The sequence below is a fragment of the Salvelinus namaycush genome, chromosome 36, assembly GCF_016432855.1.
Source record: "Salvelinus namaycush isolate Seneca chromosome 36, SaNama_1.0, whole genome shotgun sequence".
Classification (NCBI taxonomy): Eukaryota; Metazoa; Chordata; class Actinopteri; order Salmoniformes; family Salmonidae; genus Salvelinus; species Salvelinus namaycush.
Window position 1 is genome coordinate 5,546,965 of NC_052342.1, and position 26,625 is coordinate 5,573,589.

A 26,625-nucleotide genomic window follows, 5' to 3' on the forward strand; every position below is an offset into this window, starting at 1 on the left:
AGGGGATTTCTCTTGTTGTCTTTCCTCTCTCTCAATTGATTTTGCACTCTTTTCTCACCCTTTTGTGCTGGCTATTTTCTCTTACCCTTTTCCTCTCTCCTTTACTTTTGCCTTCCCCCATCGCCCCCCAATTCTAGAGGTCAGTCACTGCCATCCATCTGTATAATATCACTCAGGGAAGTAATTTTACTCTTTTGTGTTAATTACTCTCCAATGTTATCTGGGTGTGCGACACATGTTCAGGGACCCAAAAGCCTGAGAATGGGACAGAGATTTGGCTGGGCCTGTTGACCAGCAGACCTGTTCTACTGACCAATTGAAACACAGCAATACTTAATTGTGGTTGTTGAATGCATGAGGGTGTGTGTAGCCCTTGGCATTCAGATACAAAGGGTCTGTCGTTACACGTTGAGGAAAACCGCTCTGAATAAAGTGTGCTGAGCACTCCACCCGTACGTTAATACTTCAACAGGAAACATGTATAGCATGTACTGTATTGTCTGTCAAAGTCTTATAGAAACCTTTTTGTACATTTATAGGGCATGTGATATTTGTGTGCTTAAGCGTTCATAATTGATTAAAGTCCATGTTGTGAACACTGGCAACATAACAAAGGTTTGTTGTGACGATACATCAACGAGACATCTCCTGACACGCGGAATGAAAAATCGCATTAATATTCGAATGCTGAAGATTTGGACGTGTAGATTTAAATGCGAGGCTGCTGTATTGCATTGGTTGTACTACTATCTGTGTCTGTCTCGGTGAGATGAATGGGAAGTTTGTCTGAGGTCTGTTATGGATTGAATATAGTGAGGTCTGGCAGGATCGGGGGCGTTTCAGGGTAATTTGTGTAATGGATGAGTTTTTCTCTTCCTCCCTGACCTTTTTTCTTTGCCTGCCTGCCGGGCACACACACACCCAGGCATGCACAAGCATCAGACTACACACACTGACACGCTAGCTGTCTGAATAACTGAATGGGTCCGTCTGAGAGGGATCATTTCTAATCAGACTTTCTCTCTCTCCCCTATTTTCCACAGTGAGGCTCCATGACAGCATATCAGAGGAGGGATTCCACTATCTGGTCTTTGACTTGTAAGTTCAAACCTGCTTTATTGTGTGTCACTCTATAAAACCCATCAACCCCAACCAACCAGTGGTGTATGTAAGACATGGCTTTTTTTGATCCACCAGAAAAGACGGGGAAAAATAATAAAACAAAAATGATGTTTAAACTCCAAATATGCAAATTGATATGTACAAGCAACTAATTGCAGCATTACCGCAAAAGTGGAAGAGGCGAGTGGAAGGGGGGGAAAGTAAGGAACTTGTCTGTCGGCCCTGCATTAAAGACCAAAATTGGTTCAAGAAAGTTGGGATACATAAAAAAGTATACCAGTTTCATTTAGGGACCAAAAAATGGACAGCTGTGCCATATAGATTTCAAAATAGTTGGGAAGAGATATTCAATGTACCAATTCCATTGCACTGCGAAGAGACAGAATCATGAGATAATTTGTTTCGGTACTGTCCATATGTAGCTTGTTTTTGGTCGCAGGTCCAGGAATGGCTAAAGAATTGCAACATTTACATGGAGCTAACGCTGCAAATTGAACTGCTGGGTGATTTTTAAAAGTCATAGTCAATCGATCAATAGTATAAAAATACTTTTTGCAAAAAAAAATATCTTTTTAATTTACAATCTGTAGACACTATGAGAATAGAAAGGTTGAGAACGTGTGAAACAGCACAGTTTAAAAATATATGTCAAATAGAAATCGAAACTGGATGGTGTTGAGAGATGGGAGGGGATGGGATTTAAAACAAACAAAAGGTAACTGCTGTTAAATATACTGTGTTCATAAAATGTATATAGTATGTAGAAGCTGGAAGTAGAAGCCTAAGTATTGTTGTCCATTAGTTAACTCAAGTTAGGAGAGGGGTGGTAGGGTTAGGAGAAAATTATAAAGGAAAATATATTTACAAAAAAATGCTGACAATTACATTGATGGAACCCACAATCTATCTGCGATATTAAAGCTGATCTACCTCCTAAAAAAAAAGACATGGCTTCGGCTACAATGTCCTACAGTGACCAGAAACAATCCCTTTCTGGCTTTCTAAGATATTTACAGTATCCTTTACACACCTAGTTCAGTAGGCCTACAATGCTATTGGATCTATAAGCTCTCCTGAGATGAAAGTTAATTGAGTTGAATAGGTTTAGGTCTAGATAATGAATATGCTCACTGTACAGAGCCACAGTTTAGTTGTTCAAATAGAGGGACACACACACATCCATATATGTGTGTATATATATATATATGTATATATATATATATATATATATATATACACACACACACACACACACACACACACACACACACACACACACACACACACACACACACACACACACACACACACAGGGAATGAGCTCAGGTAATGAGCTCAGGTAAATAAAGCTGGCGAGTATTTCAACCAGAGCCAACCTCAGGGCCGTGTTGTACGCCTGTTAGTAGGGATGGGTGGGGTGTCAGTACAGTTACATATCACAATATTGTTTTGGGATGATATTACATCATTATTTGATATTTGACTATAAGAATCAATAAAAAAAATTGAGAAAAAAAACGCTGGGATTATTCCTCCTATACCTAAAGCCAACATGCTTTCAACACTTATTTACTTGATTGATCAAAACTTGTTTTCCTTGCTCATTCTTGTATCTCTGCAGCAGGCATACAGTGAGAAATACGTTTGGAACATAAAATGGCAGTATCGAATTGCATACAGTACATTCGCATAGTATTTAGACCCCTGGACATTTTCCCCATTTTGTTACGTTACAGCCTTATTCTAAAATGTATTAAATCGTTTTTTCTTCATCAATCTACACACAATACCCCTTAATGACAAAGCAAAAACAGGTTTATAGAAAATTTGGCCAATTTATAGATGTGTATATATACATACAGTTGAAGTCGGAAGTTTACATATACCTCAGTTTTTCACAATTCCTGACATTTTAATCCTAGTAAAAATTCCCTGTTTTAGGTCAGTTAGGATCACCACTTTATTTTAAGAATGTGAAATGTCAGAATAATAGTTGAGAGTGATTTATTTCAGCTTTCTTTTCTTTCATCACATTCTCAGTGGGTCAGAAGATTACATACACTCAATTAGTATTTTGTAGCATTGCCTTTAAATTGTTTAACTTGGGTCAAATGTTTCGGGTAGCCTTCCACAAGCTTCCCACAATAAGTTGGGTGAATTTTGGCTCATTCCTCCTGACAGAGCTTGTGTAACTGAGTCGGGTTTGTAGGCCTCCTTGCTCGCACGCGCTTTTTCAGTTCTGCCCACAAATTTTCTATGGGATTGAGGTCATGGCTTTGTGATGGCCACTCCAATACCTTGACTTTGTTGTCCTTAAGCCATTTTGCCACAACTTTGGAAGTATGCTTGGGGTCATTGTCCATTTGGAAGACCCGTTTATGACCAAGCTTTAACTTCCTGACTGATGTTTTGAGATGTTGCTTCAATATATCCACATCATTTTCCTCCCTCATGATGCCATTTATTTTGTGAAGTGCCCCAGTCCCTCCTGCAGCAAAGCACCCCCACAACATGATGCTGCCACCCCCGTGCTTCACAGTTGGGATAGTGTTCTTTGGGCTTGCAAGCCTCCCCCTTTTTCCTCCAAACATAATGATGGTCATTATGGCCAAACAGTTCCATTTTTGTTTCATCAGACCAGAGGACATTTCTCCAAAAAGTGTGATCATTGTCCCCATCTGCAGTTGCAAACCGTAGTCTGGCCTTTTTATGGAGGTTTTTGAGCAGTGGCTTCTTCCTTGCTGAGCGGCCTTTCAGGTTATGTTGATATAGGACTTGTTTTACTGTGGATATAGATACTTTTGTACCTGTTTCCTCCAGCATTTTCACAAGGTCCTTTGCTGTTGTTCTGGGATTGATTTGCACTTTTCGCACCAAAGTACGTTCATCTCTTGGAAACAGAACGCATCTTCTTCCTGAGCGGTATGACGGCTGTGTGGTCCCATGGTGTTTATACTTGCATACTATTGTTTGTATAGATGAACATGGTACCTTCAGAGGTTTGGAAATTGCTCCCAAGGATGAATCAGACTTGTGGAGGTCTACACATTTTTTTCGGAGGTCTTGCCTGATTTCTTTTGATTTTCTTTAGATTTTCCGATGATGTCAAGCAAAGGTGGCACTGAGTTTGAAGGTAGGCCTTGAAATCCATCGACAGATACACCTCCAATTGACTCAAATTATGTCAATTAGCCTTTCAGAAGCCTCTAAATCCATGAAATCCATCCTTTTCTGGAATTTTCCAAGCTGTTTAAAGGCACAGTCAACTTAGTGTATGTAAACTTCTGACCCACTGGAATTGTGATACAGTGAAATAATCTGTCTGTAAACAGTTGTTGGAAAAATGACTTGTGTCGTGCACAAAGTAGATGTCCTAACCGACTTGCCAAAACTATTTTTTGTTAACAAGAAATTTGTGGAGTTGTTGAAAAACAAGTTGTAATGTCTCCGACCTAAGTATATGTAAACTTCCGACTTCAACTGATATATGATCATATTTGCATAAGTATTCAGATCCTTTACTCAGCACTTTGCTGAAGCGCCTCGAGTCTTCTTGGGTATGACGCTACAAGCTTGGCACACCTGTATTTGGGGAGCTTCTCTGCGATCCTCAAGCCCTGTCAGGTTGGATGGGGAGCGTTGCTGCACAGCTGTTTTCAGTTCTCTCCAGAGATGTTCGATCGGGTTCAAGTCCGGACTCTGGCTGGGCCACTCAAGGACATTGAGACTTGCCCCAAAGCCACTCCTGTGTTGTCTTGGCTGTGTGCTTAGGGTTGTTATCTGGTTGGAAGGTGAACCTTCGCCCCAGTCTGAGGTCCTGAGCACGTTTTCATCAAGCATCGCTCTCTACTTTGCTCCTTTCATCTTTCCCTCGATCCTGACTAACCTCCCAGTCCCTGCCGCTGAAAAACATCCCCACAGCATGACGCTGCCACCACCATGATTCACCGTAGGGATGGTGCAGGTTTCTTCCAGACGTGATGCTTGGCATTCAGGCCAAAGAGTTCAATCTTGGTTTCATCAGACCAGAGAATCTTGTTTCTCATGGTCTGAGAGTCTTTAGGTGCCTTTTGCCAAACTCCAAGCGGGCTGTCATGTTGCTACCGTCTGGCCACTTTACCAAAAAGGCCTGATGGCTGGAGTGCTGCAGAGATGGTTGTCCTTCTGGAAGGTTATCCCATCTCAACAGAGGAATTCTGGAGCTCTGACAGCGTGATCATAGGGTTCTTGGTCACTTCCCTGACCAAGTCCCTTCTCCCCTGATTGCTCAATTTGGCTGGGCAGCCAGCTCTAGGAAGCGTCTTGGTGTTTCCAAACTTGTTCCATTTAAGAATGATGGAGTTCAGAGTGTTCTTGGGGACCTTCAATGCTGCAGAAATGTTTTTGTACCCTTCCCAAGATTTGTGCCATGACATAATCCTGTCTCAGAACTCTACGTACAATTCCTTCAACCTCATGGCTTGGTAGTCAGTAGAAAGGCCTCTTTAGTGTCCTACGTTTTCATAACTGTGACCTTAATTGCCTACCGTCTTGTAAGGTGTTAGTGTCTTAATGACCGTTCCACAGGTGCATGTTCATTAATTGTTTATGGTTCATAGAACAAGCATGGGAAACAGTGTTTAAACCCTTTACAATGAAGATCTGTGAAGTTGTTTGGATTTTTACGAATTATCTTTGAAAGACAGGGTCCTGAAAAAGGGACGTTTCTTTTTTTGCTGAGTTTATATGTATCGGGATAATATTGGAATGGCCCGGTCCCTGGCAATTCCCAGCCCTACCTGTTAGTGGGGTATATTCATTTGTAAGCACACTGTACATGTTGTAGTTGCTAGATAAACTAATACTAATTCCAATGATATGTCCTCCATGTGTGTCTCAAGAAGCTCTCCAGGCAGGACGTGGGAATAACTAACACAGATGTGCTCCGTAGATCACCTCCTCTCCTAGGTTCTGTTCACCAGTACCATCTTCCCTTCATCGGCTTACTTTCTGTCGGTTTCCTTTTCTCTTCACCGCTCCCTTCCGGGTGAATTTACATAATAATCCAAAGAAGAGAAGGGTTCATCACAATTACCATTGGTTCGGAGCTGGCCAAGCTTGCAAAGATGCTGATAAGTTCATGAGCTCCACACTTTTGGTCTGTGAGCAATGTTTTGCATTGTTAATGTTTTGAATATTTTGTAAATGTGTATGTTTGTTCAGAGGTGTCAACGCGGAGTTTTGAGGCATCGCTCGACTCATGCCCCCATGGATATTTACATGATTCATATTTATGGAAATATAAGTGGGCAGCTCTGAAGGTGGCCCCAAAGGCAATAAAGACGCGTGCGCAAATGCAGCCGTCCAGGCTGTTTGTGTCCCTGCTCTACACTGCGGGGGGGGGGGGGGGGGGGGGGGGGGGGTCCTTATTTTAAGGAGGGCTAAAGGCTGAACGCCCAGCCCTCTCCTCTTCCCCTAATGTTCCTCTGCACAGGAGTCTGTCCCTGAACTTAAACACTCCTTACTTATTCCTACCAGTAGACTGCACTTTATTTTACAGTTCTGTTTCCACTGGTATTTACTGTGTATGAGTGGGTGTACTAGGAATTGTTTTCTCACCCTCTAGTCAAATTATAATGTGATGGGCTTGTAAGTTACTCTTAACAGTCTAATCTTCTCGTAGACTCTGGTGTAGTGAGAAATTGGGATATACCACCGCCCCACAGGGTATTTTAAATAGACAAAACACCTCCTTTAAGGATCTCCTTTAAGGATTACAAGGTTAATCCATTGGCTGATCAAGTGTGTTTATTTCCAATGGCAGCATGCCAAAACTAACCTTATGCTCCACAGATGTCAAAGTGGGCTGGAAATCCCTGTCTCGGTCCTCTATGGAGATGGCCTATGTTCAATAAGTAGGGCTCTGAGTATTTCCTGAAACTCTGGGCCCTAGTTAAAGCCAATTAATGCCCTGGAGTTTTCCCTTGGTGAGGTCATCTGGACAGGGAAAAACTCAGGGCTGTATTTAGAGGGGACACAGTAAAGTATGTATTGGTTTCGAGTTCTGTTTGCCTGGCTCCTATTGTCACGCCCTGACCACTAGGGTGGGTCATCTAGGTAATTATATATCTATGTTGGCCTGGTATGATTCCCAATCAGAGGCAGCTGTTTATCGTTGTCTCTGATTGGGGATCATATTTAGGCAGCCATTTCTCCTTTGTGCTTTGTGGGATCTTGTCTAGGTATAGTTGCCTGTGAGCACTACTCTGAGCTTCACGTTTCGGTTGTTCGCTTTATTGTTATTTGAGTTTTCTCTTCCTAATAAAAAGGATGAAAACATACCACGCTGCATTTTGGTCCACTCCTTATGACGATCGTGACACCTACGATGCATCACAGTTAGTTTGAACGCTAGCCTTTTGATCTGAGTGATTTGATTAGCGTACCTTCCATATAGCTCTCTCCCCAGCAACAATGTCTGTGTTTCTTCATGTGCTACGTCATTGCATGTTACATCCATATTTCACCATTTGTTGACGCACATCAATATCACTCCAGAAGAAAAACATTACGTCTACAGTACTCTCCCTCGTTCTTTCGAACAGTCCATCCAGCTCTCTGCCCATTACTTCCACTATCTTTCCATCTCTCACTCCCTTGTGTATTGGCAGCAGTTTGGCAGTGTTTAATTTGGCAGCTGGAAGGGGAAATCGGTCCCAATTTATTTAAAATGCTGCATTTAATTTGACTAAGGGCTGTTTTAAAAAAAAAAAGGGGGCCGCTCTTAGGCAGCTGAGATTAGTGAATTGCGGGGATGAAAGCTTTTCCTTCCTTTTACCCAAATAAACCTGGCCAGAAGAATGACAACAAACGATAAGACAAATGAGGCAAATTACATTGCCCGTGAAATAAAGGTAAAACACATATAGTTCTATTACATACAGCTGCCCTTATATTTGAATGCATTCATTCAAGGAACAACCACTTTTTACTACGACGTTATATGGAACAAACTGAAAGCGTTGCGAGAATCCATTGGACGTTTTGACTGCGGTTTTTTGTTGCACTCTGAACACAACCCAAGAATAACCGTCTGGTGTCGTTCCAGTGCCAAGAGTGGTTACATGAAACATTCCCACCTCCTGTGTTGCCCAGTTCCTTGGAATAACACTTACGATTTGGGACATTTAGCTCACTGGAATACACAGGAATGCATTCCAATCTAATATGTGAACTACATGTTTTATTCTAACACCGTTGGAGGAGTGTCTAATGGTATTCTAATGATCAGAAAGCACAAGCATATTTGCTGTTTTGTCCAAATCGTGACATCTTTTTGTGTGTCTCTAGAAATGTCGTTTCTCTCCTTCTCGAAGATGCCTGAAAGGCAGATTTGCATAGCTGATTGCAACCCTCGTTCTCCGGGTCTCCCACTGTTTTCCGAACTTCTAGCATGGAATTAACATGTCTCGTATTCCTCTTTTCTTCCAGGGTGACTGGCGGGGAGCTGTTCGAGGACATCGTGGCCAGAGAGTACTACAGCGAAGCGGACGCCAGGTCAGGTTCACACAGACTCACTTAACAGCAACTATGTTACTGGTCTAGTCAAACACATGTCAGTGGATGTAAAAAGCACACATTCTAGTTCACTTAGTTGTACACAATAGACTTAGTGGATTTTTCCTCATTAGAGTTTAAAAATGACACTAGTTACTGCGTCTACATAACACAGTATGTGTGTGCACACAATCTATACGTGTGTGTTACTGCATGCACCCTCCTTCTCTTTGTTACTGTCATTTAGTAAAAGTGTTTATGATATCTGTATTATATCTGTGTGTGTGTTGTCTGTAACGTATCTTATGAAGATAATCTTCTGTCGTTTGTTTTTCTTCAGTTTTTCTGTTGCTCTCCTGTCACGAGGCTGCCGTCTGCAGATCTATTTCTTCCTGTATAGCGTACTTCATTTAACAAACAGAGACCTGAGTTTGAGATCCTATCATTTTAACATGGATGTTTCTACTCATTCCAAAAAGTAATGTTCAGTTTAAAGTAAGACTGTTAAAAAGATTCAGTCCTTTTTGTCATTTCTGATATTGAATGTCAATTAGCATTCTTGTGACCGAAATAGCATGATCACTCTCCAAAAGATGAAGTGGTAGAACATAATGTGAACTTTACTCTGCTCCTCTCTTGAGTTTTTACTTTTGATATTATAGTTTCGCTGGCCTTTCTCGTTTTCGGCATTTATTTTTTATTTTCTTCTGATGTGTGTTCTCTTCGCTTCTTCTGGCCTTGTCTCTCTCCTCCACAGCCAATGCATACAGCAGATTCTAGAAAGTGTAAATCATTGTCACCAAAGTGGTATAGTTCACAGGGACATGAAGGTTAGTACACAACAGAGGCTATGCTGGCACCATGCCGGCCCCCTCGCCTGCCTGCCCACCCGTCCACCAGAAATCCACCACCAATTAACATCCACCCCCCCCTCACCCTGTAACCCCACAAGCTGCTTTCCTCTTCCTCTCTTCCAAACCCAATCCCCTACCAGCAGCCACCCTGACCCCTCCAGCCTTCCACCAATCACTACTCGTGGCTGAGGTCAGGTGTCCCACGCGGGCGCGGCAGGGCGGTGAGGGGGGGGACACAGCTCACCTTGGCCTCCTCTGTAAACCCAAAGACGATGTGCATGTAGCATCTCTCTCCGGTCCTCGTTTCTCTGCTCTGAACGCCTGCTGTGAGCCTGGGTCCTGGGTGTATTTGATAAGCCTCCTTCTGGTTTGAGAGGGATATAAATAGGATCAATTCATCCACCTCCCTCCTCCTCACCCTCCCCAGGGTCGAGCTCACAGCCAGCGGGGAGCTAACACCACTTCTGTTTTGAGACCCGGGGGGGACAGTGGGTGGGGGTGGTGGGTGATGATGTCTAAGCCAGATGTCCTTGTTCTTAATGGTCCAATCAGAGCACACTTTTGTCTAACCTATGCCCCATTCACTTATTAGAATATCTACAATCTTGCCTTCACCTTATAGTCAAAGCAGTCACATTCAATTGGGTAAATACATTGGCTCTACACTGGGGTACTAGTATTATAGGGGTGGTAGATGGAGAGATATTAACAAATCAATGGCCTAAACATCATCCCAACCGCCACCTCCACCACCCTTGCTGCCCCCCCCCTCCCCCAGTCTCAAGGAGAACGCACGGCACACAGTGAGTGTGAGCTTGTCACTAACCCACGCCCCCTGGTGTTTGCATGCAGTCATTGCATTCAGCAGATCCTAGAGGCCGTGCTCCACTGCCACCAGATGGGCGTGGTCCACCGCGACCTGAAGGTGAGTAGAGATGCTGGGAAGCCAAACACAGCCCTTCCTCTTCTTCCTCTCCCTCCAACTCTTCTAGTTGCAGGGAGACCCCACTCATCCTGACTGACTTTCAGACTCATCCGTTTGACTTTGAGGGTTAAGAACTTTGATAGACTGTCTCTGACACGTCTTTTCAGTTGAGACATGGGAGGCGCAGGGTCAAATTATGAGTTTGAACTTTTCCACTGCATTAGTGACTGCTCGGCCAGTTAAAAGCTGATGAAATGGTAATTACAGAAAGGATTATTTATTTATTTATCTTATTTGGGACTTTTGGAAAGGCATGTCGACCTTTTACGTCCACACCCACACTGACGCACTGTGTTTGTCTTCAGAACAGTGACAGAGGTGTTAATAGGCACGGAAATAGGACCTGCAATCGCTCCAATTCAATGGTGCATAAAATCAGGCTTGTTAAACAAAATAATAATACGATGAGTAGGATGAAATTGTCACGTTGTCCAAGTAGAATTTGGAGGTGTTGGGTCTTTCGACTAATTCAGTGCCTTTCTGTCATAAAGAGCAAATGTTCAACTTAAAACAACAAGTTTCCCCATCTCGAGGCTAAATTACAAAAATACTATTAAGTGCTTATTAGGTGCCCAAATAAAGTAACATGGTTGTGATTTTAACTTAAATCGGGTATAAATTCCCTTGTGATGGGGAATGGAAGCTCGTTGTGTGCGACAGGAAGATGTAATTGAATGCAATCTTCACCAAAAAAAAAAAGATATTTGTTAAAACATTTCTAGCCTGTCTATCTATGGGTAACAGGGTTGACGTGTCATGCTCAACCCACTCAGTTTCCCGCCACAAAACACCAGAAAATGGCCACAAAGAGTAGAACCAGCTCACCTGCTTTTACACTATGATTTGACTATTTGATGTTCTTTTGAAGAACATATTTTAAAAAGAATAGTAGTTTCATCATATTAAAACGAGTTCAGTTCACATAACAGGGTCGGCCTTAAAATGAGGGACAGGTTTGAATCACTAATGACATCTAAATAATCATCTTCAGAAATGAAAAATAACTAGGGCTTTACAATGATGGTGAAAACTTGGAGAAATGTTTGGGTTAAGTGGGTTAACATCTTCCTGGAAATCATAGGGTACACAGAGGGACATGTCAAAATGCAGATTTTCTTTTCTTTAGCAAGTCTTTATTCATATAAAAAAAATCTAATTTATTGAATACTTCATGTGGATTATACAGTATATATCTATATTGGTGCACAATTTCTACTTAAAATATAAAAAGTCATACATTTCATGGAACAACCTTCTTATTACACCTCTTCTCCAATCCCCCCCAGTCATTGCCGTCATGGCAAGTTTCAGAACTCAAATTTGCTAATCAAATGAGCCAGGTGCAGCCAGGAGCACAATTTCACTCCTGAAATAATCACCCTGCGTTTGCATTCGCTGAGGCCCTCTCAGTCAGTGCTCTGATTGGCTGCTACCAGCTTGTTACCATGGGGAGCGGCAGAATAGACAAAAAAACAAAACAAATATGAACAAAACAAAGCATGAAAGAGGTCGATGAAAGGCCATCTCTTCACACTGGTTTGACCTACAGTGTGAGTGTGTGTACGTGTGTGTTGGGGGAGGACCCATATTGACACACCTGCACACACTCATACATATGCATATAGTAATTTTGACACACTGTAATTGTACTGAACGGTACCATTGTATCCAACCAACCTAAAGTTGACGCTGACGGCACTCTGTTCAGGTCTACCTCCTCCTCTCCGTCTCGTTATCCCTGCTCATCTGTCCGTCTCCTTTTTCATGCCTCATCCTCTTTCTTTCGCTCCTCTTCTGTTCTTCCCCCCCCCCCCTTTTACCCTTAACTGAACTCTTCCCTCTTGCCCTCCTTCATTCCCTCTGGCCAATCTCCCCTCCTCCTCTTCCTCCCAGCTGCTCTAATCACTGACGCTGTTTCTCTCTCTTCCTCTGTCTGTCCACACGGGACGTCAAGCCACTCTGGATGATGCTGGTCTGGACGACTGCATTAGAGACCAGGGCTGTCCCTGTCCTCTCTCTCTCTCTTTCTCTCTCTCCCTCCACTGCCCTCCCGTAGACTCCCCGCTCCCTCTAGGTTTAGATACCAAGCCACTGGTTTAAATCCCTGAAGTCGAGATTGAGACCGATTATAGCTAGGAGATTGAGGAATAGTAAGTGCGAGATATGCGTGAGGGTAGACGGGTGAATTTGTCAGCGTTGTGTGTGTGTGACTGAAAGCCGAGTGCACCTTTCCCGGTTGCAGTAGATACAGTAAGGCCACCCAGGCTAGTAATAATTACATCTTTATGGCTGCGAGACCTGAATTAAATTAGACCCATTACACAGGAGCCCTGAGGACTGGGTGTAAATCCTGATCACAAGTGAGCTAGATAGGTTCCATACACACACAAATTAATTTACCCAGTCCTGAAAGCTACACTAGCTAGGGACTATAGCTCTCATATGTGCTTTCAGATTAGATTACAACGTATCGATCAGCCTATTTAGGGATTGTTAGTCATATTGAGTCTTCCATAATAGCTATTTGGTTATGAAGCATATTATATAAAGCTCTTTAGGGATGATGTGTTATAAGGAAGACTCTATAGCCCTTACACTCAACTCTGGACCTCGAAGCCAGTTCCACTGCCTTTTTTCATTGTTACCCTCTAGGACTGCATTAAGACCTGGGACACCAGGTGTGTGCAATTAATTATCAGATAGAACAGAAAACCAGCAGGCTCCGGACCTCGTATGGTACCCCTGGTCTATATGATTGATGCTGTAAGGATGTTATGAGGCTGAGATTCTTTTAATTTTTAACTGGCCCCTTCCAGTCACATCGCACAGGTTACATGATTTTTGGGTGGGGAAGGGAGGCTGGGTTAGTAGGGGCGTTTGCAATGACTGCATGGCACTGTTGACTGCACTTACCCCCCCACCGTAGCATGTGAGCCCCGTTCTCGCCCACTGATCTGCACGAATCACAACTCACAAATGCTCTACTAACTGCACCAATGAATGATCATCAATTTACCTTCTTTGATTTGATGCTATATGATGTTGACGAATTGATTCCTTTAGTTTTTTTTCTCCACCATATGCAATTTCTAGGCCAGTGGTCACCAACCGGTTGATCGCTATCGACTGGTTGATCTCCAAGGCATTCCTAGTCGATTACCAAACGTTTCTGTAAAAGAAACAACAGTGTAAAGCCTTGCGTTCCTATTTTTTTATTTGTTTCGCGCTGTTGGCGGTAGGTATTTCAACCATTTCACGTGTCTGAAGGTAGAACTACCCGACAGGCTCAGAGAATCAAGTGTACCTATAGGCCTACCACTGGCTGCACAGTTTCCAGACTGTAACAATAAACCTCAAACTTTTAAAAACATGACTAGAGAGAGACTCAACGAATACAGCAAAGAGCTGCTGTTTTTCTGAGTAAGTTCATGTTTAAGTTATTCAGCAATGTCCAACACTTTTTTTTTATTATAAAAAAATAAATAAAATTACCCCCTTTTTCTCCCCAATTTCGTGGTATTCGTGGCAATTGTTAGTAATTACTATCTTGTCTCACCCCGTACGGGCTCGGGAGAGACGAAGGTCGAAAGCCATGCGTCCTCCGAAACACAACCCAACCAAGCCGCACTGCTTCTTAACACAGCGCGCATCCAACCCGGAAGCCAGCCGCACCAATGTGTCGGAGGAAACACCGTGCACCTGGCGACCTTGGTGCGCGATGAGACAAGGATATCCCTACCGGCCAAACCCTCCCTAACCCGGACGACGCTAGGCCAATTGTGCGTCGCCCCACGGACCTCCCGGTCGCGGCCGGCTGCGACAGAGCCTGGGCGCGAACCCAGAGTCTCTGGTGGCACAGCTAGCGCTGCGATGCAGTGCCCTAGACCACTGCGCCACCCGGGAGGCTAATGTCCAACACTTTGTCCCAACATTTTTATAAGCCATAAAATGTCCATTCTCCCTACTTCCACTCACGCTACAACCAGCACTGCAGCTGCAATGAAGGAGAATAGCAAAGTGTTCCGATAATCATACGTTGTTATTGTTAGCGGCTTGTCTCTCTTAATATCGAGGAATATTTCACTTTCTCTGGTCGTCGGCGTAACAACATGAGTTGGTGCATGAGGCAGAATTCATGCAGTGCGACTTGAGATTCGCCATCAGCTGGAACACTGTGTCCCATTTTTTTTTTTTTGTGGAGGTAGCGAGAGGGGAGGGACGGTGAGTCGGGTGAGAGGCAGCCTCACCGCCGCTCCCTCCCACCCCTCAGACTGACCATCAGATGCAGGCCATCAGTCCAGTAAAATAAACTAAAGCCAATTATTATGCTCACTCAGCTGTGCCTAACTAGTAATTCAAGCATAGCCAATATGCAGTGATAACGTATTGTTCCTATAGCCTACTGCACAAACCTCTGCTACAGAACTGTTTTTAATTGGTTAATGTTGCGTAGGCTTAGGTTTTCCCCCAAAAATCGAAGCATTAGATCTCGTCTTGCATTTTGACTCAAAGTGATCTTGACTCAGAACAGTTTGGTGACCACTGATCTAGGCCATAGAAGTGGTCAGTCCACTGACATACTGTTCTTGGGGTACTGTAACTAATGTATTTGCCCCACAAGCAAAGCAGCTTCGTTCCAAAAAGTAGCTGAAACAGCTTCTACTCACATCTCCTGTTTATTACATTAAGTCTATTTCTCTTGAATTATTTCCAATTTAGACTCCTAGAAGCCGCTTTGAAAATGTCAGCAAATGCGTTATTCCTCAAACTGTAACCTGTTCTCTAAGCCCCTCCCCTTCCTGTTCCGACGGGGACTATGCATGAGTCACTGTCGACCTCAGACCTTGTAGCCCCGCCCCTTGGGCTGGGACGGCAGCCTGACGGCATGTGGCTTATTACACACTCTCATGTATCTTTGTGAAGATCAAGCTGTGGTCCACTCTCTTTGCTGTGTCCGTATCAGTGTCAAGCCTGTTACTCAACACTGATGTAGCTGGTGTAATATTGTCCCCCAGTGTGTTTTGAGTGAGAGCATTGAGTCGTAGAGAGCTTTTCCCCTAGAGGGGGCTTGGTGACGGTGAACATGCATGACCCCACGGGGACAAAGGAGGGGACACGATGGAGTTCATTATTACACAGTACTGACGAGGAGTTATGAATGGGCTATAGAGGGGATTGCCATAGTAATGTGGCAAAATATAATTTGGTTAATGGAATTTGGTCATACACTTCATGCACAAAAGTATGTGGACACCTGCTCGTCAAACATCTCATTTCCAAAATCATGGGCATTAATATGGAGTTGGTCCTCCCTTTGCTGCTATAACAGCCTCCACTCTTCTGGGAAGGCTTTCCACTAGATGTTGGAACAATGTTGTACGGACTTTCTTCCATTCAGCCACGAGCATTGGTGAGGTCAGGCACTGATGTTGGGCAATTAGGCCTGGCTCTCAGTCGGCGTTCCAATTCATCCCAAAGGTGTTTGATGGGTTGAGGTCAGGGCTCTGTGCAGGCCAGTCAATTTCTTCCACACCGATCTCGACAAACCATTTTTGTATGGACCTCACTTTGTGCACTTGGGCATTGTCATGCTGAAACAGGAAAGGGCCTTCATCAAACTGTTGCCACAAAGTTGGAAGCACAGAATCGTCTAGAATATCATTGCATGTTGTAGCGTTAAAACTTCCCTTCACTGGAACTAAGGGGCCTAGCCCGAACCATGAAAAACAGCCCCAGAACATTATTCCTCCTTCATCAAACTACAGTTGCCACTATGCATTGGGGCAGGCAGCGTTCTCATGGCATCCGCCAAACCCAGATTCGTCCGTCAAACTGCCAGGTGGTGAAGTGTGATTCATCACTCCAGAGAACGCGTTTCCACCGCTCTGGAGTTCAATGGTCGCGAGCTTTACACCACTCCAGCCGACGCTTGGCATTTTGGCATTGCGCATGGTGATCTTAGGCTTGTGTGCGGCTGCTTGGCCATGGAAACCCATTTCATGAAGCTCCTGACGAACAGTTATTGTGCTGACGTTGCTTCCAGAAGCAGTTTGGAACTCTGTAGTGAGTGTTGCAACCGAGGACAGATTATTTTTACGCGCTTCAGCACTCTGTGATCCCGGGGCAGTTCTAGCAAGGCAGAAAGTTGATGAACTGACTTGTTGGAACGGTGGCATCCTATGATGGTGCCACATTGAAAGTCACTGAGCTCTTCAGTAAGGCCATTCTACTGCCAATGTTTGTCTGTGGAGATTGCATGGCTGTGTGCTCGATTTTATTACACCTGTCAGCAACAGGTGTGGCTGAAATAGCTGAATCCAATAATTAAAAGGGGTGTCCACATACTTTTGTAGGTATAGTGGGGATCATACCATTTTTCAATGGTGAGATGACCCACCGTCTAGGTTGTACAACCCAGTGTGGATATCACCCAAAATACTAGACAGAATACACCTACTTTATAATATATTATTGCGGACATGTTCATTTTCATGTATATTGCTATATGAGAAGTTTTGAAATCCTGTCTCTCCCTCTCTCTCTCCACTCCAAGCCTGAAAATCTGCTCCTAGCCAGTAAGCTGAAGGGAGCAGCGGTGAAGTTGGCAGACTTTGGTCTGGCCATCGAGGTGCAGGGAGACCAGCAGGCATGGTTCGGTGAGTACCAGTCAGTCAGAAAACTGTTCAAATATCATCAAGGATCCCAAACTTGGCTGTCCATTTGAAGACTTGTTGTAAATGTCCAATGCAGCCATTTTTTATCTAAATATCAAATAATTTCTAGGTAACAATTAATGACCTTTAATGTGATTGTTTTCAATTAAAATGGTACAAAAAAAATAACAGAACTTCTTAGCAAAGAGCAATTTTTCAAGCACAAATTTTGCTAGGACTGGGAGTGGTCTGAGTGGGGAGGGGGAAATGAACTGTTATTGGCAGAGCGGTTTGGAACTCTTTGTTATTAGTCTAATTTGGTGATGACACCAGGCAGGCCAAAACTCCATCCCGCAAAAACAGGCTGAAATTGCAGGCGGTCTTTTCAAATGGCTCTTGCACTAAAAGGCGTTATCATAATTTTCACAATTTCACAGTATTATTCCCATCTCTTACACATGAAATCTGCACCAAAACGATTTTTAAAAGTTGTAAATATTACTTACTTACTTAATTACGTTTCTCTACACTAAAATAGTCTAGAATTCCGACAGGATTATACAATTAAAAATGGCCTCACCTGTTTGAAGAGAACACCTTCTCTAGCACATTTTACAGCAGAGATGTATGTAATAAAAAATGTAAAAATATGTCTCTTTGGTGCCAATTTCAGGAGTAAGTGGTACATTTTAAAAACTTTTCGCCCAATACTCAAAACGTATAAATGCACAGGTAGCCTGTTCAGTGGACCCGTTTTCTTGCCTTAATTTAACAATACTTGAAAGGCCCAGTGTAGTTAAAAACATGACTTCCCTGTCTTTTATATATTTTGTTCACCCTATGAAATGTGTTGTTGTTTACTATGTAGCCCCAGGGTGTAACTAAGCATGTACTGTGCTTTACAGGCCGTGTTTTATTCTAAACCATATCTAAAGACACACAAACTTTAGAAGTACTTTGGCATCAGCTGTTCCAGACGACTGTGTGATCACGCTCTCCTTAGCCAATGTGAGTAAGACCTTTAAACTGGTCAACATTCACAAGGCCAGACAGATTACCAGGATGTGTACTCTGATTATGCGCTGACAAACTGGCAAGTGTCTTCACTGACATTTTCAACCTGTCCCTGACCTAGTCTGTAATATCAACATGTTTCAAGCAGTCCCTGTGCCCAAGAACACCAAGGTAACCTGCCTAAATGACTACCGACCCGTGGCACTCACGTCTGTAGCCATGAAGTGCTTTGAAAAAAGGCTGGTCATGGCTCACATCAACACCATTATCCCAGAAACCCTAGACCCACTCCAATTTGCATACCTCCCCAACAGATCCACAGATGATGCAATCTCTATTGCACTCCACACTGCCCTTTCCCACCTTGACGAAAGGAACACCTATGTGAGAATGCTATTCATTGACTACAGCTCAGCGTTTAACACCATAGTGCCCTCAAAGCTCATCACTAAGCTAAGGACCCTGGGACTAAACACTGGTGCCCCCGCACATGGACTCTGTAATGGTACCCCCTGTATATAGCCTCGCTACTGTTATGTTATTGCTGCTCTAATTAGTATTTATTTTAAATGTTTAAAAAAAATTAAACTTCAGTTTATTTTAGTAAATACTTTCTTAACCAACAATGCAGATCAGAAAAATATGTGTTACGTGCTTGTAAGCAAGCATTTCACTGTAAGGTTTCACTGTAAAGTCTACTTAGCTTCAGTACTGGTCGTGAAGCCTTGGGTTTGAAGACTAAGTAAACAAATAACCTTTTTATTTGTCACATGCGCCCGAAAATAACAGTCGTAGACCTGTTGTATTCGGCGCATGTGACAAATAAAATGTTATTTGATTACGTCGTTTGTTTACCTGGTTAATGTGTGAGAGGTGAGACTTTGAGGTGTGTCAACTCTCTGGGTTTATAGTGCAGGTTTTATTAGGTGGATGAACAGGGCCATTTGCCTGCTTATCCCCACAGGATGGGGGAATAATTATCCTAATCCCCTGGGCTGGCTGTCACCTGAGAATCATCTACCCAGTTTACTGGTGGTGCCTCAGGGCATGCTGGGAATTTGAGTTCTTTCGAGAAGTAGGCTGCGTTCCACTGGCGGGGAGCCACACTACGTTCCCCAGATGGCCGTTCCAGTGGGAAGTTTTGGAAGCTTGTTAATCGTGGCCCATAAACATTGCATTAAGGATTAATTTGGACCTCTAATAGGCTGTCTCTTAAACGAGACAGGATTCACCCTAACCACAGGGGTTCCAGGATTATCTCCAGCAACATGGATGAACGGTTTTAGAGCCTGACAGCCTGGGTCTATTTGTGCTCCAATCCTACCTGTCATAATCAGCAACAGAGGCTGTTGAAAGTCCCGTAGAAACTGTAGTACGGTCGATGTAAGTAACCAAATGTATGTTCCTCTAACTCCCCTGAATATTGATGTCAATCTGATAGCTATTGTCAGCAGTAATCCTGTGCCTATTAACCTGGATTACACTGTTAGCACTGAGACAGTGTGCCCTAGTAGGAAGCCCTCTGTAAGCAGTTAACCCTGCACAATCAGCTCAAATGTACTGTAAATATCACACAATATCATGCCTACCTCTACGCCAGTAAAGCACAAAAACAAACAGGCAACCCAGATAAGGGCAAAAACTTGCCCACATTAATATACAGTGCCTTCAGAAAGTATTCATACCCCTTGACTTATTCCACATTTTGTTGTTACCGCCTTAATTCTAAATGGATAAAATATGTGTTCTTCTTTCATCCATCTACACACAATGCCCTAGAATGACAGTGAAAACATGTTTTTAGATTTTTTTGCAAATTTGTTGCAAATTTAAATATAGAAATATATAATTTACATAAGTATTCACACCCCTGTGTCAATACTTTGTAGAAGCACCTTTGTAGAAGACTCTTTCTGGGTAAGTGCAAGAGCTTTCCATACCTGGATTATGCAAAATTTGCCCATTTTTATTATTTTCAAGTTTCTTCAAGCTCTCCCAAATTGGTTGTTGGTCATTGCTAGACTACTATTTTCAGTTGTTGCCATAGCTTTTAAAGCAGATTTAAGTCAACTGTAAGACGGCAACTCAGGAACATTCGCTGTGTTCTTGGTAAGTAACGCCAGTGTAGATTTGGCCTTGTGTTTTAGGTTATTGTCCTGTTGAAAGGTGAATTCATCTCCCAGTGTCTGGTGGAAAGCAGACTGAACCAGGTTTTCCTCTAGGATTTTGCCTGTGCTTAGCTCCATTAAAAAAAAAATATCCTGAAAAACACCCAGTCCTTAACGATTACAAGCATACCCATAACACGATGCAACTAGCACTATGCTTGAAAATATGGAGAGTGGTACTCAGTAATGTGTTGTTATGTTTGGGGCAAATCCAATACATCTTCTATTCAGAGAAAAAGTTAATTGCTTTGCAAAAATGTTTGCATTATTACTTTAGTGCCTTGTTGTAAACAGGATGCATGTATTGGAAATATTTTTATTCTGTACAGGCTTCCTTTTTTTCACTGTCAATTAGGTTAGTTTTGTGGAGTAACTACAATGTTGTTGATCCATCCTCAGTTTTCTCCTACCACCCCTAATTAAACTCTGTAACTGTTTTAAAGTCACCATTGGCCTCATGGTGAAAATCCCGAGTGGTTTCCTTCCTCTCCGGCAGCTGAATTAGGAAGGACGCCTGTATCTCTGTAGTGACTGGTTGTATTGACACACCATCCAAAGTGTAATTAAGAACTTCACCGTGCTCAAAGGGATATTCAATGTCTGCTTTAAAAAAAAAAAAAAATCTACCAATAGGTAACCCTTTTTTGTGAGGCATTGTAAATCCTCCCTGGTCTTTGTTGTTGAATCTGTGTTTGAAATTCACTGCTCTACTGAGGGACCTTATAGAGATGAGGTAGCCATTCAAAATCATGTTAAACACTATTATTGCGCACAGAGTCCATGCAACTTATTATGTGACTTGTTAAGCACATTTTTACTCCTGAATTTAGAGAGAAATAGTTATGATGTCTTCTTGTGGGCACTAACTCCGCTATGGTTTGTTGGGGAAAGCCTATTAGGGAAATGAAAAGTGTTTTTTTGGTCGGGTTTTTGGATGTCGCTGAAAATAAGGTCAGTGGTAAACACAGGTTTATGAGATCTTATACACTGCTCCAAAAAATAAAGGGAACACTAAAATAACACATCCTAGATCTGAATGAATGAAATATTCTTATTAAATACTTTTTTCTTTACATAGTTGAATGTGCTGACAACAAAATCACACAAAAATTATCAATGGAAATCAAATTTATCAACACATGGAGGTCTGGATTTGGAGTCACACTCAAAATTAAAGTGGAAAACCACACTACAGGCTGATCCAACTTTGATGTAATGTCCTTAAAACAAGTCAAAATGAGGCTCAGTAGTGCGTGTGTGGCCTCCACGTGCCTGTATGACCTCCCTACAACGCCTGGGCATGCTCCTGATGAGGTGGCGGATGGTCTCCTGAGGGATCTCCTCCCAGACCTGGACTAAAGCATCCGCCAACTCCTGGACAGTCTGTGGTGCAACGTGGCGTTGGTGGATGGAGCGAGACATGATGTCCCAGATGTGCTCAATTGGATTCAGGTCTGGGGAACGGGCGGGCCAGTCCATAGCATCAATGCCTTCCTCTTGCAGGAACTGCTGACACACTCCAGCCACATGAGGTCTAGCATTGTCTTGCATTAGGAGGAACCCAGGGCCAACCGCACCAGCATATGGTCTCACAAGGGGTCTGAGGATCTCATCTCGGTACCTAATGGCAGTCAGGCTACCTCTGGCGAGCACATGGAGGGCTGTGCGGCCCCCCAAAGAAATGCCACCCCACACCATGACTGACCCACCGCCAAACCGGTCATGCTGGAGGATGTTGCAGGCAGCAGAACGTTCTCCACGGCGTCTCCAGACTCTGTCACGTGCTCAGTGTGAACCTGCTTTCATCTGTGAAGAGCACAGGGCGCCAGTGGCGAATTTGCCAATCTTGGTGTTCTCTGGCAAATGCCAAACGTCCTGCACGGTGTTGGGCTGTAAGCACAACCCCCACCTGTGGACGTCGGGCCCTCATACCACCCTCATGGAGTCTGTTTCTGACCGTTTGAGCAGACACATGCACATTTGTGGCCTGCTGGAGGTCATTTTGCAGGGCTCTGGCAGTGCTCCGCCTGCTCCTCCTTGCACAAAGGCGGAGGTAGCGGTCCTGCTGCTGCTGGGTTGTTGCCCTCCTACGGCCTCCTCCACGTCTCCTGATGTACTGGCCTGTCTCCTGGTAGCGCCTCCATGCTCTAGACACTACGCTGACAGACACAGCAAACCTTCTTGCCACAGCTCGCATTGATGTGCCATCCTGGATGAGCTGCACTACCTGAGTGGTCTGTGGTCACCACCTGCAGAACCACTCCTTTACTGGGGGTGTCTTGCTAATTGCCTATAATTTCCACCTGCCTATAATTTCCACCTGTTGTCTATTCCATTTGCACAACAGCATGTGAAATTTATTGTCAATCAGTGTTGCTTCCTAAGTGGACAGTTTGATTTCACAGAAGTGTGATTGACTTGGAGTTACATTGTGTTGTTTAAGTGTGCCCTTTTTTTTTTTTTAGCAGTATGTTTTGTCCTATGAGATCATCTTCGTCAGCTAACGTGACTTTTGAAGTTGCTCCCCACTTTTTTCCATCAGAACAGCCTAAATTCCTCGAGGCGTGGACTCAACAAGGTGTCGAAAGCATTCCACAGGGTTGCTGGCCCATGTTGACTCCAATGCTTTCCACAGTTGTCAAGTTGGCTGAATGTACTTTGGGTGGCGGACTATTCTTGATACACACAGGAAACTGTTGAGCGTGGAAAAACCCAGCAGCGTTGCAGTTCTTGACACAACCCTGTGTGCCTGGCGCCTACTACCATACCCCGTTCAAAGGCACTTACATCTTTTGTCTTGCCCATTCCCTCTCTGAATGGCACACACACACAATCCATGTCTCGATTATCTCAAGGCTTAATAATCATTCTTTAACCTGCCTCATGCCTTTCATCTACATTGATTTTAAAGTGGATTTAACAAGTGACATCAATAAGGCATCATATCTTTCACCTGGATTCACCTGGTCAGTCTATGACATGGAAAGAGCAGGTGTTCTTAATGTTTTGTATGCTCAGTGGAGAACAAAAAGATCTCCAAAGCCTGTGTTCACCTCAAACCTTATTTTCTGTGTTTTTCCCTAAACCGTCTTTTTTCCCCTAAGGGATGGCTGCCCGATCCAGATGTAACGAATTTCCGGATTTTAGGATTACAAACTGACATGCTCCATTTAGGCTTGCCTTAACAAAGGAGTTGAATACGTATTGTATTGACTCAAGACATTTCAGTGTTTTATTTTTAATTGTAAAAAAAAAAAAGATGTAAAAACACAATACCCCATAATGTAAAAGTAGAATTATATGTCGGCCAGTGATAAAAAAAAATCTACATTTCATCCATTTTAAATTCAGGCGGTAGCACACCAAAATGTGGAAAAAGTCAAGGGGTGTGAATACCTTCTGAAGGCACTGTATTTAGCCTGAGAATCAAGGTTCATGAAATTGATAACTTGCAAACAGATAGCCAGTATACGAATGTTATCTCTGAAACTCACTTAGATAATTATTTTGAGACCGTGTTAACAATACATGGTTATAACATCTGCAGAAAAGACAAGAATGTCAATGGGGGAGGTGTTGCTTGCTAGTTTGACAACCCTGTTTGTAAGCATTTAAATGATATCAATCTCAACCATTTATCTTTTCCAGTGATGAAGACATGGATGTCCCATGATAAGGTGGTGTATGCAAAATAGGTTAACTTTGAGCACCTTTATCTCTTGAATGTTTTGGCATTCCAAAAGGTACATTTCTGACCACTTCTGCTGTGGGCAAATATGTATTGACGGTTTCGTTCAAATCAAAAGGGGTGCTGTCAAATGATTGAATACAAATGGATTTACCCTACTCTCAGTGACTGACATAAGAGAGACTGCTGATGCACAAGCATATTTCGAAATTGAGACCCCGGATCCCACAGATACATTTTTTTATTCGTGGGCCTACAAAATGGGGGGGGTCAATGTCAAATGCTGTTGAAGTAACATGGCTACCGGTTTACCTGCCTCACCTAAAGCCCATTCTTGTGGGTAATTGCTTTAGACCACCTAGTGCTGAGAGTCAGTATCTGGATAAAATGTAAAATGCTTGATGGTGTATGTCAGGGATATTCAATTATGTTCTTACAGGGGCCAGATGTAAAAAAAGGTTAATTGCAGGGAGGCCGGACATTTTCTACATGCAATAGAACTGTATAAAAAAGCAGCGCGCGCGCACACACCAATAAGGCACTTTTCTTAAAATGAAATGTTGCAAAAATATTAAGTGGAGGGCTCTCAACCGATGTGAGTCGAGGTTCAACCAAAACATTTTGATAATATTAAAATGGAAAAAGCACAACGTTCGCTCACCATTTTTTTTTTTTAACAACTATTTAAAGCTTCTTAAAAGTAATTGTCATTTCTAAATCATCTGAAAACTAAGTATCTCAAATACTAATACAAAGATATGTCAAATCAGTTAATACCAAATTCCAGTCTGAAGGAAGTATGCTTTGAATTAATTTCCCTCCGTCATTAGGGGTGTTTTTTTGTCACACTCCCTTCTAACGATTCCTTGTGAGCATCTACGTGCTCCTGATAGTCGTAGCTTTCTGGAATGGGGTCATAATATCTTGGCGTTTACACCGTTCAAAGCGTTTACACCGTTCACAGGGGCTAGCAATTGCGAGAAAACACAAAAAACACACTATAGACCACCACAATAGTGTTTGTCGTATACGACTGAATATCGGATTTGGCTTTTTTTTGTGCAGAGCATTACTTAATGTTCAGAATTGATCAAAGGGCCAGTCTAAATTAATAAACAGGCCGCCAGTTCAATAGCCCTGGTGTATGTAATGTCATCAGAGGTATATTTTCTGGGTGACCTAAATACTGACAGGTTTTCATCAAACTGTCTCAAAAAAAGCTACAAACGGTAACCAGTGCCTGCAATCTGGTTCAAGTTATCACTCAACCTACCAGGGTATATACAAACAGCACTGGAATGAAATCATCCACGTGTAATGATCACATCTTTACAAATGCTACAGAAATCTGCTCTAAAGCAGTATCCACACGCATCGAATGTAGTGATCATAATATAGTAGACATATCTAGAAAAAAACAAAGTTCCAAAGGCTGGGCTTAAATAGTGTATAAGAAATCATGCAAGAGGTTTTGTAGTGATTCCTATGAAAAAGAAACGTCCTCTCACTGTCAACTGCGTTTATTTTCAGAAAACTTAACGTGTAAATATTTGTGTGAACATAACAAGATTCAACAACTGAGACATAAACTGAACAAGTTCCACAGACATGTGACTAACAGAAATGGAATAATGTGTCCCTGAACAAAGGGGGGGTCAAAATCAAAAGTAACAGTCAAAATCAAAAGTAACAGTCAGTATCTGGTGTGGCCACCAGCTGCATTAAGTACTGCAGTGCATCTCCTCCTCATGTACTGCACCAGATTAGCCCGTTCTTGCTGTGAGATGTTACCCACATTTCTGGAGGGAATGGCCCTAGCCCTCACCCTCCGATCCAACAGGGGTCAATGGGATTGAGATCCAGGCTCTTCGCTGGCCATGCAGAACACTGACATTCCTGTCTTGCAGGAAATCACGCACAGAACGAGCAGTATGGCTGGTGGCATTTTCATGCTGGAGGGTCATGTCAGGATGAGCCTGCAGGAAGGGTACCACATGAGGAGGATGTCTTCCCTGTAACGCACAGCGTTGAGATTGCCTGCAATGTCAACAAGCTCAGTCCGATGATGCTGTGACACACCGCCCCAGACCATGACGGACCCTCCACCTCCAAATCGATCCCGCTCCAGTGTACAGGCCTCGGTGTAACGCTCATTCCTTTGACGATAAACTTGAATCCGACCATCACCACTGGTGAGACAAAACCGCAACTCGTCAGTGAAGAGCACTTTTTGCCAGTCCTGTCTGGTCCAGCGACGGTGGGATTGTGCCCATAGGCGACGTTGTTGCCGGTGATGTCTGGTGAGGACCTGCCTTACAACAGGTCTACAAGCCCTCAGTCCAGCCTCTCTCAGCCTATTGCGGACAGTCTGAGCACTGATGGAGAGATTGTGCGTTCCTGGTGTAACTCGGGCAGTTGTTGTTGCCATCCTGTACCTGTCCCGCAGGTGTGATGTTCGGATGTACCGATTCTGTGCAGGTGTTACACGTGGTCTGCCACTGCGAGGACGATCAGCTGTCTGTCCTGTCTCCCTGTAGCCCTGTCTTAGGCGTCTCACAGTATAGACATTGCAATTTATTTCCCTGGCCACATCTGCAGTCCTCAT

General features: G+C 43.3%; 1 protein-coding gene across 4 annotated transcripts in view; it reads left to right on the plus strand.

The window, feature by feature from the left end:
- LOC120030240 (calcium/calmodulin-dependent protein kinase type II delta chain) overlaps nucleotides 1-26,625 on the plus strand; it is a 118,802-nt gene that overhangs the window by 66,577 nt on the left and 25,600 nt on the right. For 2 of the 4 annotated variants that reach the window (XM_038975587.1, XM_038975590.1), the window contains exons 4-7: nucleotides 1,044-1,098; nucleotides 8,593-8,658; nucleotides 10,365-10,437; nucleotides 17,051-17,153. In XM_038975587.1, the coding sequence (XP_038831515.1) occupies nucleotides 1,044-1,098; nucleotides 8,593-8,658; nucleotides 10,365-10,437; nucleotides 17,051-17,153 (297 nt within the window). Of the gene's footprint in view, nucleotides 1-1,043; nucleotides 1,099-8,592; nucleotides 8,659-9,415; nucleotides 9,489-10,364; nucleotides 10,438-17,050; nucleotides 17,154-26,625 lie in introns of all 4 variants that reach the window. The other 2 variants (XM_038975586.1, XM_038975588.1) reach the window with 1 other exon arrangement.